We start from the raw sequence: 15,434 nt of genomic DNA on the forward strand, positions 1-15,434 counted from the left end.
ATTTGCCTGTAGAGTGTTTGTCTTGCTTAATGCCAGATTTCTGCTTTATACGTTGTGTACAAACATTATTGTAAAGAAAGCATCACATTTATCATGAACGTTTCTTCTACAAAATATTACGGCAAGTTTGTTTCGCTGTCAGATTTTATTGTGTGACTACAAGAAGGAAACATTTAAAACAGAAAGGGGATTTGGTAGCTTAGTGGTTAAGGTGTTGCGTTAGTGATCAGAAGGTTGTGAGTTCAAATCCCAGGTCCACCAAGCTGCCACAGCTTGGGCCCTTAACCCTTAATTGCTTAGTTGTATAAATTGAGATAAATGTCTGTCATGTGCTGGAAATGCAGAAGGCAAATCCTAAAATATGGCAAAAAGTAGAAAAATGTCACCAATAAAACATCTAAAGATTTATTAATTGCTACTTTACTTGTCCTGTTTTCACAATGATTATGAAGAAGTGTGTATACGTAGCTGATATCCGAGCCCAGGGAAAGAGCTAATGAGACGTGTACAATTCAAACAAAGGCAAAATTTCTTAAAGGTCAAAGTGTAACTTTAATTCTGTTTCTGTAAACTTTTTTGTGGCAGCGCTGCTACAAGATTAACAATACATATAATAATAAGCAAAAAAAAGTGCAAAAAAAGGTCACAAATTGTCATGCAAAGTGCTTAAACACTTAAATAATAATTTTCAGTTAGGTCTATATCTGAAATAAAATGTGAGATGTGAAGCTCAAGTTTGGCTATGCTGTCTGTCCTATAATAACCTTATTCCTTTGCAATCCCACTTCATTCATTCTGTCTCCTCACTGCCTTATTATAGCAGATGCCTGCTGGGAGATTTGGGAATTTCTGTAGAGGACAAATCTAACAGTTTTTTGGAAGGTGAAACTGAATTTAACTTGACTTGGCCCTGTTCATCTCTAAGTCCTTTTTGCTATTTCGGATAAAAGTGAAAATCTCATTGAACAGTGTTTTATATTCCGGCAGCTGAGTGCAGACTTGAGACCCCTGTTTGGCTGTGGACGTCTGCACCGCTTTGTCACACTGCGACCGCGATCCATCTTCGTAACGGCGCAGAAGTGCATTGTACTTTCTCTGTAAGGCGTTGTACTGATCGTCCACCTCGTTTAGCAGAGACATGCCGTGGCTCTTCACTGTCTCTAAATGTGCATCAGTGAGTTCTTCATTTCTCAACTCTTTATCTTTAGTGTCATCTTCCAGGACCTGCCTCTGGATGTTGCAGCACTTCTGCACTTGCTTTGTCTCCCAGATCTCACCCACTTCCTCATCTGCAGGGAAGAACAGCACACCCGGCAGCATGCATGAAGCGGAGTCTGACCGCGCTAGCTGCCGTAGCTCCTCAACTTCAACCTCCACCTCAGCCAAACGTGCCTTATAGCCTTCCAACTGGGTCGCACGTGGCTCCAGCTCGCTGATCTCTCGGGCCAGAGCCTCGACCTCTTGCTCAGCCATCTCTCTTAGGCTTCGCTCTAAATTCAGCTGGGTCTGCAGCGAGTGCAAAAGGGCCGTGTGCTCTTCTTTTTCCCAGTCATCTTCCTTTAGAAAGGGAGTGCTCGCACATTCAGTGTTCTCATTAGATGGATACCTTAAATACACAGAGCTGTATGTCAGGCTAATGAAGAAATGAACAGATTTTAGAGCATATAACATCTTTATTTGTTCCTTAATATGTAACACTCTGTTTTTATATGTGCAGGCTGCACACACTGAAGCAGAGTGATGTGATAGATAATAGATATATTATATATTCTTCTGTAAAGGTGTAAATCAGCAGGGGGGGGGGGGATCTAACCCTACATTTGAATTATATATAATCAGAAGACAGTAATATTTGCAGGCTTGTCTCTAGTAAATTAGCAAGACATCATTCACAGGTTTGTGTGCATATTTACTTTGTTCCAGAAAATTTTTATATTAATATATTTACTTGTCTGATTGGCTGATAGATGATTGCTCCTGAAGATCTGGAGTCAAGTTCTCAATTTCCCTCTGCAGCTCCTCCACCTGACCATGCAGCATATTTATGGTCTCAGTAAGCCTGCAGAGAAGAACAAGGTCATGTTTAAACTGGACAGCATGGTGGACTCACAGCTCCAGAATTCAAACCTAAGCTCAGGGTTACTGTGTGGAAATTTCTGGTTCTGTGGAGGCTTATCCAGCGCAACTTACATTTTTTTTATACAACTGAGCAATTGAGGGTTAAGGGCCTCGTTCATTGGCCTAGCAGTTGTAGCTTGGTGGATCTGGGATCAAACTCACAACCTTCTAAATGGTAGACCAACACCTTAACCACTAGAATGCGTGTTCATGTGTGTGCATGTGCATGTATCCGTGCGTGTGTGTTTGTGTGCATGCATGTTTCCGTATCTGTGTGTGTGTGCACACGCATGTGTTCGTGTGCGTGCACATGTCTCTGTGTGTGCATGCATGTGTCTGTGTGTGTGTGCATGTGTGTGCGTGCACGTGTCCCTGTGAGCGTATGTGCATGTGTGTGTGCGTGTGCTTGCATGCATGTGTGTGTGATGTATCCTTACTTTGTGCCCAGTGTTATAGCACTTGCTAAAAATGAACTTCATGATATGCAGAAAATGCTATATAGAGTATATAATCGTTACTCTCCATGTATATGTGCTTCCATGTGAATTACACAAAAAAGTCCACCTTACCTCTCGATCTTAAGCTGGGCTGAGCGGTTCTCCAGGGAGAGTCTTTGGTTTCTCTGCTCCAAGACTCCTGCATTGGCTTCTAATTGCTCAGAGACTTTAGCATGCTGATCATTCACCGACCTGAGCATTTCCACCTGCTTCGAAAGATGCTGAACAAAAGCAAAATATCTTAGGAAATCTGTCATCTATTTTTTATTTACGTTTGTGACGGATCCTCCATGTGTGAGGTTTCTAAATGATAATATACTAAACATAATCTGTGGTCCAGAGGTAATATTATCAGTGATGGGTGTACATATACAATGTAGAAGACCTCAACATATGAATATATTCCTCTTATCGGCATAGTGTTGAGTCATACTAAAATACTGAGTGGCTGATGCACCTGACTCTCCATATCTTAGAAACAAAGGTTGAAATCATTCAAAGGTTGAAATAGATATAACATATGACACTATAACATGAAAGAGCTGTACAACAACAAAGGCTGACCTCATCGAACCCCTTCAGTGCTTTACAAACTTGCTGTTCATTTTTTCAGATACTCATACAAACCAATCATTGTGGAGAAGTTTATTATGGCAGGCTCAGTCCTTAAAAGAAGTCATTATTTCTTTTTATTATTGGTTTGGAAATTAAATGTGTTTGTTAGTTCTGTGTTTTATGTAGCAACATGGTCCTGGGGGAACGTTAGTAGAGATTATTGTGTACCGTACCACCTGTATATGTTGAAATGACAATAAAATTCTTCTCGTCTTGGTAGTTCAGTAAATGTATATAGAAAGAAATCAGTGTTTTTCCCTGATTTTCTGTGGAATTCGATCGTCTTCCAGTTCCCACCCAACAACCAGCTTTTTTTTTTACTATTCATCAACTACCATCTGTGGTAGTTCAATTCAATTCAATTTATTTGTTGGCACTTTTAACAGTTCACATTGTCTTAAAACAGCTTTACAGAAGTATAGAAACAGAACAAAAATTGTAAAGTTTAAAATGAAATTACTGTTTATCTCTAAAGTCTATCCCTAATGAGCAAGCCAGAGGCGACGATGGCGAGGAAAAAACTCCCTGAGATGATGTGAGGAAGAAACCTTCAGAGGAACCAGACTCAGAAGGAAACCCATCCTCATTTGGGTGACACTGGACAGTAAATAATGTCCTTTCTACAACAGTTTGTAGTCCAGTGGAATTAAGCAACCAAGAGTTCATGAGGAACTAATGGGTCAGCGCAATTTCCGAGTTCACCACAGAACCAACGCTAATTCCTTCCTGCTGAAGTCTTTATATGTTCACTGATGAAGACTTGCCATCTGAGTTAGAGACCAAAAAGCCTAAAGGTTTGTAGGTTCAAACACCTGTACTGTCGAGGAGCCATGTAACACTTAAACGCTCAGCTACTGTACCTACAGTACTTGTATAGCCTACACAGTCAGTTAAAGGTGATAAAGCAGTCGTACACTCCAGTACCTCGATTTCCTGTAGCTGCTCTTGGTTAGTGTTATACATCTGCTGAAACCCATCCTCCAATTCACGATTCCTCTCCAGGAGGCTTTTGCCCAGCTCAGCAGCCAAATGAAGATCTGTACATGGAAAGAGAGTGAAATACAAAAACAAGACGACACACAAGCATGATACAAGACCATTACCAAAATTATCTGCTGTGGAGAAGAAGATCTGATCTTTTGTTTAAGAACTTTAGTACCTGACACAGGATGTGGTGCAATCCATCAACTGTGGGAACTCACACAGCAAGTAAACCATGCTTCCGTCACAGATATCTACATTTTCTTCAAACCTATTTTTCCCTCTCAAAATAATAACTAAGTATAATAGTTAGGCTAATTAAAAAAAAAAAAAAAGTCTATTCTGTTATAGGATCCTGGCATTACTTCCTTTGAATAACAGTATAAAGACAAGACAAAATCTAAGCTGTTTTACCTTGCTCCAGATCTCGATGGTCATACCACTGTTCTTCATCTTTATTCTCGAATTCTTCCTCTACTATCACGTCTGTAAGCATCTTCTCTCAGAGAGCAAAGGGATACACTAGTCAAGCGTCTATTTCTAACAGCACAAATGATGTTCACACTTAACACACAATGTTTCCCTTCTCTCTCGCTCTCTCTCTCTCTGAGGAGTGAAGGAAGGAGGAGATCAACGTGGCGCGCTCTCTGTACCTCTGATAATGCTGTGACGCAACCTGTGCCAGGTTTATCACCAGTCTAATTATGTTTAAACCTTAAAGGAGTACAGAGTACAGATCCGATCCAGCATGTTGTCATCATTTTGTGATGTCACTTGTCAAACACATTTGTAAGCAAGCTTTGACTATAAGATTACAACGTGCATTAATGTGCATTATTACAATGTGCATAAATTTTCCATCTACTGTAAATAATATAATAAACAGGTGCTGGTCATATAATTAGAATATCATCAAAAAGTTGATTTATTTCACTAATTGCATTCAAAAAGTGAAACTTTTTTGCTTAAACTTTTAAAACTTTTTAAACTTTTATTGGTTTAGTGGTTAGCATGTTCGCCTCACACCTCCAGGGTCGGGGTTCGATTCCTACCTCCGCCTTGTGTGTGCGCAGAGTTTGCATGTTCTCCCCGTGCCTTAGGGGTTTCCTCCAGGTACTCTGGTTTCCTCCCCTGGTCCAAAGACATGCATTGTAGGTTGATTGGCATCTCTGGGAAAATTGTCCGTAGTGTGTGATTGTGTGAGTGAATGAGAGTGTGTGTGTGCCCTGCGATGGGTTGGCACTCCGTCCAGGGTGTATCCTGCCTTGATGCCCAATGACGCCTGAGATAGGCACAGGCTCCCCGAGAAGTTCGGATAAGCGGTAGAAAATGAGTGAGTGAGAGAGTGATTATAACTGACAACTAAGGAAAATCCCAAATTCAGTATGTTAGAAAATTAGAATATTACTTAAGACCAATACAAAGAAAGGATTTTTAGAAATCTGGGCCAACTGAAAAGTATGAACATGAAAAGTATGAGCATGTGAAGCACTCAATACTTAATTGGCGCTCCACTGCAGCAATGCGGCGTGGCATGGAGTTGATCAGTCTGTGGCACTGCCCAGGTGTCATGAGAGCCCAGATTGCTCTCATAGTGGCCTTCAGCTCTTCTGTATTGTTGGGTCTGGCATATCACATCTTCCTCTTCACAATACCCTATAGATTTTCTATGGGGTTAAGGTCAGGTGAGTTGAATTGAAGTGATCATGGTATACGGTGGTATACACAGTGGACCAACACCAGCAGATGACACGGCACCCCAAACCATCACTGACTGTGGAAACTTTACACTGGACCTCAATCAACGTGGATTGTGTGCCTCTCCTCCCTTCCTCCAGACTCTGGGACCCTGATTTCCAAAGGAAATGCCAAATTTACTTTCATCAGAGAACATAACTTTGTATCACTCAGCAGCAGTCCAGTCCTTTTTGTCTTCAGCCCAGGCGAGACGCATCTGACGCTGTCTGTGCACTTCATGCTTCCTGCTGCTGACCGACTTTATGGAGATGCAGATTTCATTTTCCAACAGGACTTGGCACCTGCACACAGTGCCAAAGCTACCAGTACCTGGTTTAAGGACCATGGTATCCCTGTTCTTAATTGGCCAGCAAACTCGCCTGACCTTAACCCCATAGAAAATCGATGGGGTATTGTGAACACATAAAGTAAGCTAAATAAAAGTAAACAACTCCATCTGGTGGTGGGATAGCTGTTCGCCGGACGCATTTACGTGTAACACAGGAAGTAAATGTCATTCACAGCCGTTTAAACTCTACTCAGTCACCACTCGTGTGTTGTTTGCTTTCCGGATTATTCACACACACACACACACACACACACTCACACACACACTCTCACACAGACGATGTGGCCTGTAAAGTCTCGCCACATCTACAGGTTTGTTTATATGTTTGTGGCGGTTGTGTCTGTTAGTGCTGTTGTTACTTGTGCTCATCTAAATGTGTTCCCCGCAGATGAGGACGGTCCTTTTTGTTGCTTGGCTGCTGTTTTACGTTTCACTTCTTTTAGTAGCGCGAAGAATGTGGACTGGAAAGTATTCACGAAGTTCAGTTGCTCGGACGTTTTTCATGAACGCGTTAACAGGCTCGGAGTTTAATGCCCAGGGGATGCAGGAGGTAAAAACATCATGTTTACTAACTTCATCAGTTCTCTTCTAACTGTGGGCTTTAAAACACCTTCATTCTGTACACAATAAGTGCACAATAAACATAATTATTACTACTCTCCTTCTTCTTCTTCTTCTTCTTCTTCTTTTTTTTTTCTTCTTCTTCTTCCTCATCCCATTCCTCCTCCCCACAGTGGTATCGTTGCTCTCCTGATCTGTTAGGGGAGAAGATTCAGCCCTTATTTGTGCAGAGTCAGTTAGACAAAGAGACTCAAGCTTTTCTTCAGAGGAGTGAGGAGAAATCTGGCTGGCTTTTTACTCAAATCTACCACTCGCTCTTCTCCACCATTTTCAGCCCCATCATCTCACGGACATCTATCAATGGGTACATTTACCTTACTGCCTTTATTCCGTATTCTAGTTATTAGAGGTTTCTTGTTTTATTCATATGTATGTGAATCTGTGGTGGTTCACACACTGGGAACATTGGTGCCTCGCAGCATTGTTGTCACTGCAACTTCCCATATTATATTATTTATTATTAGTGTATTATTAGCAAACTCACACCACTTGCTACAGGCAGCCCAGGGTTCGGTACCGGATCCTGAGGCCATTTTTACATGAGAGCCTTTTAATGTGAACCACAATTTGTTATTGCTACGATGAATACACTTATTTCTTGGTGTCTGATAACAGGTTTCTGGGCCGAGGCTCCATGTTTGTTTTCTCGCAGGAACAATTTCGCCAACTTCTCCAAATCCGTCCAGACTGGATAGGAGAAAAGCTACTGGATCTCGGAGCTGGGGATGGAGGTATCACTGAAGTGATGGGCTCTCATTTTAAAGAGGTTTATGTCACTGAGGTGTCACTTACAATGAGATGGCAGCTTCAAAGAAAGAACTACAGGTGTGTTTAACTTCTAAGCCAAAACACAAATTCTAAAAAGAAGTATTTTTCTTTCATGCATTAAATCCAGGGTCCTTTTATCTACAATTTGAAGATGAACCCAAAATTCAAATGAAATCCTTTGTCAGGTTGTTGGAAATCGATGAGTGGCAAAAGACAGGTTTCCAGTACGATGTTATCAGCTGCCTGAACCTCTTGGACCGGTGTGACGAACCTTTACAGCTGCTCAGGGACATCAAAAAGGCTCTGGTTCCTGGCACCGGACGGCTGATCCTTGCAGTTGTTCTACCTTTTCAGCCTTATGTGGAAATAAGTAAGATCATTCTCTTTAAAAGTCTTATGAGTACCTCAACATGTTCAAAAAATTAACTCGCAATCTTGGGCTTAGGAGGAAGTTGGGTGCGTCCAGCAGAACACATCCATGTGAAAGGGACCACTTGGGAGGAGCAAGTTAAAAACCTGTCTGATGGCATATTTCACTCTGTTGGATTAGAGGTGGAAGCAGTGACACGCCTGCCGTATTTATGCGAGGGAGATATGCACCAGGATTTTTATGTATTAGATGATGCAGTGTATGTACTGAAGCCTCAGGATTGAGGTCCTGATTGAAACTGGCTGTCAGGACGTTTATAGAATAGAATTATATCTGAATTAAAATCCTTTACTGTATTTGCTTAATTAAGTTTCTAAATATTTCTCTGTTGAATTAAGAGGATATTAAAGCCATAGCAAGTTATTTTGGGTTCGTTTGGGTTAGTTGTTTTGATGTTTAGCATAAAACATACAGTGGAAGTATTTTAAATGATATCATTCATTTACTGCAATGTTAAGAACCGTCTTAGAAACTAAGATATATAAAGATATCCAGGCCACTGTAGACAGTGGAGACAAGAACTTCCTGCTGTCTGTAAAAACACTGGGCCACATGGCCTGCTGTGCCTACCTTGCATACTTACCTGGTGTTTCTGATGAAGGATCGGTAAGCTATGCCCAGACCTCATTTAAACAATATCGTATGATTGATGCACAGTTTTTAGGAAAAGTTTACACAATCTTTGGATTCATTTCCAGCTCGACTGGTGCTGTTGTATTTGATAAATGACGGCTGGTCTGTTCATAATTCATAATTTATTGAAATATTTTAAATAAACAAATACAATGCAAACCATATCATGTCATGCCATGTCACTTAGACAACTGTATACAGTACAACATGGAGTGAAATGCTTTTCTGTGTCATAAAAATCAATAAAAATAAGAGACAGAGATAAAGATGATGATGATTATGGACCAGAAATTAATTTCCTGATATCTGTGCTTTTGTTAAACAACTTGGAATGTGTTCAATCATCAATAAAGTTTACTGAGTCTGTTCCATACAAGCCCAAGCCATGGCACTACCACCACCATGCTTCACTGATGAGCTTGTATATCTTGCATATTTTGGATCGTGACCAGATCCTTTCATTTTCCATACTTTGGCAGAGGTTTTCTTGGTTCCAGGACTTTTGTGGCATCTCTGTATCTCTTTATGAATTGCAGTTGGTCCTTCTGGTTCTTGGTACTGATGAACTATTTGCATCTTGTTGTATAGTCTCTTTATTTCTGCTCTCAGTCTTCTTCAAATATTGGCTTGTAAAACCTTCAGCCTGCCCTTTAGAGGTTGTTCTTGATGTCACTGACTGTTGTTCTTGAGATTTTCTTCACAGCTCTCACAATGTCATCAACTGCTGTTGTTTTTCTTGGTCGATTTGTATATAACAGGACATACCTGGGCAACATGAAACACACGTCAATTCCAAGTTCCAGTATTTCTGAACACTTGAAACGTTGGTTGGTTAAAAGAAAATGTGCCATGTTCTAAGTTGTTGTGAAAATTAAAGATTACAGGACTGAGTAATTTCTCCAAAAGATATAAAGTATTTCTGAAAGCTGAACTATACTCAAAATAAAAGGCTTGGCTTTGACTTTCAGGTTTTTTTGGAAGGGAACAGATTTCTAATGTAGAATTTCGACAATAACGCGACAGGGACGTGTATTTACACCCAGATTATCTCCGTTCGGCTAACTACGTGACATCAAAATTCGGGGCAATTTATTTCTCAATATTATTAAGGTATATCCAAATATGTCTATTTTAGTTCCAGGTTGTAACACTACAAATTGTAGTCGAATCAGAATTGTGAAAAAACTCATGGAAAGCACTGAGACACATCTAGCTCTGATCTGGGTTGCTGTGTATCCGGGTGCTCGTGTGCCCTCAAGCCCTGTGGACTGGGACACTGTCATTTGTTAAGAGACCAATTCTGATAAGGATAGAAATGTTTTAGCACAGGATAAAAGTGATCAGTCAGAATAACTGCTTTAATCCATACAGTAGCAATAAGAAATAAACAAATAAATATAATATATAAAAAGAAATAACTATAAATAAAAAGAAATCAATCAATATAAATAAATATATAAATATAAAAAATTGATATCGATAAATAAATCTATAAATATTAAAAATGAATAAATGTAAATCAATATATAAACATAAATATACAAAAACAAATAAAAATAAATAAATAAACAAACCAGCATGAGAGCCATAGATTGTATTGGTTTGTCGTGACTAAATTCGGATAATATCCGGGTTCATTCTGTGTATGGGTTTGGATCAGTGCGTCCTACACTTCCGCACTAAGTAGTATGTATAATAAGCTCCATTGGTCCACATTGTAACTATACTCCTTAGTACGGAAGTGTCCATACACATGACTAACGAATCAACTCTGCCCCCCCATTCTTTTCCCAAACTCGTGTTCTGATTGGTCAGTGATATGTTTGGCCACGCCCCAGGCCACGTCGCGCTGCTCTCGCCATCTTTTAACTGGGGAGTACTGGAAGGGCCGAAGATCCGTGTGTTTCTATCAGTTTTTGGGTGTTGTGTTTGAGCTCCAGCTGTGTCGGTATCCCTTTTCTCATCCCTGGATACCTTTTCTCTACCTTTCTCTCTCTGCGGACGGAATCATGAATATTTTTAGGCTGACTGGAGATCTGTCGCATTTAGCTGCTATCATCATCCTACTGCTGAAAATATGGAAGAGCAGGTCATGTGCAGGTGAGTGGTGTGTTTACAAGTGCTCTTTCAGGGCAATGCAAACGGCTACTGTGTGTGTGTGTGTGTGTGTGTGTGTGTGTGTGCGTGTGCGTGTGCGTGTGCGTGCGTGCGTGCGTGTGCGTGAGAGAGAGAGAGAGAGAGAGAGAGAGAGTGTGTGTGTGTCTGTGTGTCTGTGGCTGAGATGGCTTCCTGTTGGAAAAGAGTATTATCTGATTTAAAGCTTGTCATCGCATGGATTGTACAGGCCTCAACTTCGTTCTTTCTCTCTCTCTCTCTCTCTCTCTCTCTCTCTCTCTCTCTCTCTCTCTCTCTCTCTCATTCATACACACACTTGCACTCATACACACACGCTCGTAGCAGACTGACACTCTTTTTGCTGTGAGTGAATCCGCTTAGTTAGCTGTTATACTTGTACTTACACTTTCAGTCTCTGACAGTTCATCAGATACAGAAAATGACCTCTGACTGAAGTTAGCCAGTTTACTTTAGCTTGAATCACTAACTAACCCACAACCCTAATGCCATTTTCGACACTTTTATATCAGTGTGCACACCGAGCATTTTAAACTCAAACAAAAAAAAAGTTTTGTCGGTCGACAAATCTCAAGCAAACTGCAACTCTCTCCTGCGTCCTAATCCTCTATCATTAATGCATCAGGATAATCCGTACTTTATAAAACGACCTGTCTTTATTTAGTTTTTAATATGCATTCACAAATCCGGGTGCAAATTCATTCATTCTTTTATCAGTGTTGAGCTTTGGGAGTCCTGTGACGTGGCAGGATGTGATCCCGATCTTACACACACACACACACACCCGAGTCACACTACAAGAGTTTTATCTTTAATATTTAAAAATTTGTTTGTCAGTGTTACTCTCTTACAGTACTGTGACTGATTTATTATTATTATTATTATTATTATTATTATTATTATTATTATTATTATTATTATTAACATTTTGTCTGAACAACATGAAATGTTTTATTTTCCTGGAGTTTGTTAAAGGAGAGATATAATTACTAAAGCCAACCTCGTGTTTAGTGTTTAAGCAGAAGTGCTTATCTAGAGCGACTTCCATAAGTGCATTATAGTATCCACAAAAAACATCCTTGCGATAAGAAGACAATTATGACACACGTAAGTAAGACAAAGATATTGGAAGATGCAAAACTCACTAGACAACCACAAATATAGTAGCAGTAACGAATGAACAGATTTGAGTCAAATCTTATATATATATATATATTTTTTGTCATCAATTCAGATATAAATTCCGGGATGTATTGAAGTTTTCTCAGAAACTAGGATAAGTAACAGAAATATCAACAATTGCAGACAATAGACTATACGTTGCACTACAAACTTGTGCACAGTTGTGTCGATTCAATTCAGTTCCATTTTATTTGTATTGCTCTTAACTATGGACATTGTTTTAAAGCAGCTTTACAGAACATAATATTTTTATGTCAATTTATACGAGGTTATCTCTATTATCCCTAATGAGCAAGCCTGAGGTCTCTGTGCAAGGAAAAACTACTTTTAGATGGAATGAGGAAGAAACCTAGAGAGGAACCAGGCTCAACAGGGAACTCATCGTTATTTGGGTGACTACAGTCCTTTCTACAGTCATATACAATCAGTTGGAGTTGAGAAACCTGGAGCTCCTGAACAACATCTGAGTTTATTATAGATTCAACACCAACTCCTTTGTGCCAAAGCCTTCAAATGTTCAATGAACAACTTCTCTTCAAATGTCCGAAAGCTTGGGGAAAGCCGCTGGAGCTGGTATTTCACCAGATGCCTCAGGATGTAATTCGGAAGTGTTCACAGATGAGTAAGCTACGTTCATGCAAGCACCATTCGCTGTTCGCTATGTGGTGTTCTGCTGACCGGCTGCCATAGTAATAATGTTCCTTATTAGTAGGTACTGCAATTGGCGTCCCGACTGAAAATCGCCACTAAAATGAAACATTCTTGAGTTTGTATAGAAACTTCAGCAGTGCATATACAGTACACATCATGTTACACTAGGTGACACAGAAGCATGCTTTGAGAACAGATCACATCACCAGTTCTCACTAAAAGCGAATGACATCCGGTTGCTTTGTCGCTGTCAGACCACGTCTGTACGAACACCGCATTAGGCTTTACATTTACAGTATTTGGATAATGCCCTGGTTCAGAGTGATTTACACTTTAGACACCTAAGAAATTAAGGGTTAAGGGCCTTGCTCAGGGGCCCAGCAGTGGCAGCTTGATGGACCTGGGATTCGAACTCGCAACACCTTACCCACAAGGCTATCACGTCCTGTTTAATTGCCACAACGTCAAGAGGAAAATCCTGTATCTCAATATGGACAGAACATTAAAACCTAAAGAAAAATGTCTCAGATTTATTCTGATTTTTGCCTTAAAAACAAGACCCATGGATTGTCTTCTGTTTGACTTTTAGGTATATCTGGGAAAAGCCAGTTTCTGTTTGCACTGGTTTTCACAACACGCTACTTGGACCTTCTGACTTCGTTTATCTCCCTGTACAACACTACGATGAAGGTAAGCTGGTGCAGACTTGCGAGTGTTTCTGTCAGCACGTCGTTTGCACACGTTACTCTATGTTAGAAAATGTTCATCTATTCCATTAAACCCCAACTGCTTTTTCATTCTAACCAGTTCACTTTCCCATATCGTCGTTCCAGATTATCTACGTTGGTTGTGCGTATGCCACGGTGTACCTGATCTATGCCAAGTTCAAAGCCACCTATGATGGCAATCACGACACTTTTAGGGTGGAGTTCCTGGTCGTTCCTGTGGGTGGCCTCGCTTTTCTCGTCAACCACGACTTTTCTCCTCTGGAGGTAAGTTAGCGAGTTAGAATTCTTAGAATCCTTCCTGTAGACTGGGACGTTTGTTTCCTAAAAATTCGCACAATGCAAAAAAAAAAAGGGGGGAGCAATTTCACACAAATAAAAAATCCAGCTTCTTCTACAAATATATAAGTAGCTCGTTGTTGTTGTAGCTCTCAAATGGTCACTTACATTAGAGATTTGTAACTTTATTCGACATAACATCTTAAGATGAGTCTTAATTAAAACGGAATCTTAAAACAGCTTTTTAATGTTAAATGATTTAAAAAAAAAATGAAATCCACTATTTAGCCTACGACCCTGCTTGAAGCACCATGATCGAAACGTGCGATAGTAAACGTATAAAACATGAAATATTTTATGTTTGATATGTTTTGACACTGATTGATGAGGAAATTCGAGTTCTTAGCAGTGCCAGAAATCATGTACATGATATACTGCTTCATGATCTAATTCAAGTTCAAAGTGTTTCTTGTCATATGCACAGACAGAAAGCATGTTTCCCTGCACAGTGAAATTCTTACTTTGCTGTCCACACTAAATGTCATGCAGCAAAGTAAATAAATAAACAAATAAATAAGAAAATTAAAAAAATAAGAGCTGAATGAGACACATTCTTTAATTTACCTCTGACGAAAACCTGTTATTGTTTATTTGGGCATTTCACTATTCACATTAGTCATGTACATCTACATGTAGCTCATGTACATCTACATGTAGTCTACAAACTAGTAAATATTGAACATTCAATTTAACAATGGATGTTGTCTCATAGCAGCTTTACAGAACGGAAACCTTTTTACATAAATGTATTTGCATTTATCCATAATGAACAAGTCTGAGGTGACTGAGGCAAGGAAGAACTTCTTAGATGGTATGAAGAAGAAACTTTTAGAGAAACCAGACTCAAAACAGAACCCATCCTATGTTTGGGTGACACTGGAGAGTGTGAATAGAAATATTGTCCTTTCAACAGTCCAATATTAATCAGAGCAGATAAGTGACTAGTGAATAACGCAAGCTGATCTGACCGGACAAAATCCACTCGTACTGAAGGCTACAGGTAGCATACGTTGTTCTTCTGAGGTAAGATTTATACATGATCGTGACCAACATGAGGTTGCCTTGGTTCATTTAATAGGTCACATGACTTACCAGAACATGTACATGTACTGCATCTGTGCTACGAACTCAACAACATGCCTCCTTTAGACATTTTTATCCTATATTTCAGACTTCAATCAGCTCAGTTGATTTTGTTTCCTGGAGCATTTTTTATACTGATAGGAAAATACAGTTTAACTCCGTTATATCCGTCTAACATGATATAATGGAACGACTTGGGCCACATGTCTTCAGACAGGACTAAAATCCCCAAGAGACTCCAGAACTAACTACAATTCCCAAAATCTCTTTCCATAAAAAAACCTATATGACTCAAGATTTGTATTAGTCACATACACAATTCTATTATATACAATATGCAAACTGCATTAGAATGAAAACCTGGTTTATTCCTTCAAACAAACAGAGTGAGACAGACACAGACAGACAGACAGGCCGAGAGAGTGAGTGAGACAGGCCGAGAGAGTGAGTGAGACAGGCCGAGAGAGTGAGTGAGTGAGACAGGCCGAGAGAGTGAGTGAGTGAGACAGGCCGAGAGAGTGAGTGAGTGAGTGAGACAGGCCGGCCGAGAGAGTGAGTGAGTGAGTGAGACA

General features: G+C 39.9%; 3 protein-coding genes and 1 long non-coding RNA gene across 9 annotated transcripts in view; 2 read left to right on the top strand and 2 right to left on the bottom strand.

The window, feature by feature from the left end:
- The window catches only part of mettl9 (methyltransferase like 9), a 13,216-nt gene extending 4,305 nt beyond the window's left edge, over positions 1-8,911 (top strand). Inside the window, exons 2-7 of one of the 5 annotated variants that reach the window (XM_047817907.1) lie at positions 6,556-6,608; positions 6,686-6,847; positions 7,032-7,222; positions 7,534-7,743; positions 7,872-8,056; positions 8,132-8,911. In XM_047817907.1, the coding sequence (XP_047673863.1) occupies positions 6,686-6,847; positions 7,032-7,222; positions 7,534-7,743; positions 7,872-8,056; positions 8,132-8,340 (957 nt within the window). In that variant the 5' untranslated portion in view covers positions 6,556-6,608 and the 3' untranslated portion in view covers positions 8,341-8,911. Of the gene's footprint in view, positions 1-6,447; positions 6,609-6,670; positions 6,848-7,031; positions 7,223-7,533; positions 7,744-7,871; positions 8,057-8,131 lie in introns of those variants that run through there. The other 4 variants (XM_027177791.2, XM_027177792.2, XM_027177793.2 and 1 more) reach the window with 4 other exon arrangements.
- cdr2b (cerebellar degeneration-related protein 2b) lies at positions 410-4,880 on the bottom strand. 2 transcript variants are annotated; one of them, XM_027177405.2, is made up of 5 exons: positions 4,626-4,880; positions 4,155-4,267; positions 2,688-2,836; positions 1,949-2,059; positions 410-1,606 (listed from the first exon to the last, which is right to left on the bottom strand). In XM_027177405.2, exons 1-5 carry the CDS (start codon positions 4,705-4,707, stop codon positions 895-897), a joined length of 1,167 nt encoding a protein of 388 aa, XP_027033206.2. In that variant the 5' UTR covers positions 4,708-4,880; the 3' UTR covers positions 410-894. The 2 variants fall into 2 exon arrangements, with proteins under 2 accessions (XP_027033206.2, XP_027033207.1); XM_027177406.2 differs by lacking the exon at positions 4,626-4,880 and adding an exon at positions 4,390-4,568.
- On the bottom strand, positions 8,857-10,560 carry LOC125145383. The gene is made up of 2 exons (XR_007143762.1): positions 10,324-10,560; positions 8,857-9,514 (listed from the first exon to the last, which is right to left on the bottom strand). It is a non-coding gene; the product is annotated as an uncharacterized LOC125145383 (long non-coding RNA).
- Positions 10,561-10,583: 23 nt separating this feature from the next.
- Positions 10,584-15,434, top strand: part of kdelr2b (KDEL endoplasmic reticulum protein retention receptor 2b) — a 12,612-nt gene continuing 7,761 nt past the window's right edge. The window contains exons 1-3 of the mRNA XM_047817908.1: positions 10,584-10,849; positions 13,305-13,405; positions 13,549-13,707. Of these exons, the coding sequence (XP_047673864.1) occupies positions 10,759-10,849; positions 13,305-13,405; positions 13,549-13,707 (351 nt within the window). The 5' untranslated portion in view covers positions 10,584-10,758. The remainder of the gene's footprint in view (positions 10,850-13,304; positions 13,406-13,548; positions 13,708-15,434) is intronic.

Source organism: Tachysurus fulvidraco, chromosome 8 (genome assembly GCF_022655615.1).
Source record: "Tachysurus fulvidraco isolate hzauxx_2018 chromosome 8, HZAU_PFXX_2.0, whole genome shotgun sequence".
Classification (NCBI taxonomy): Eukaryota; Metazoa; Chordata; class Actinopteri; order Siluriformes; family Bagridae; genus Tachysurus; species Tachysurus fulvidraco.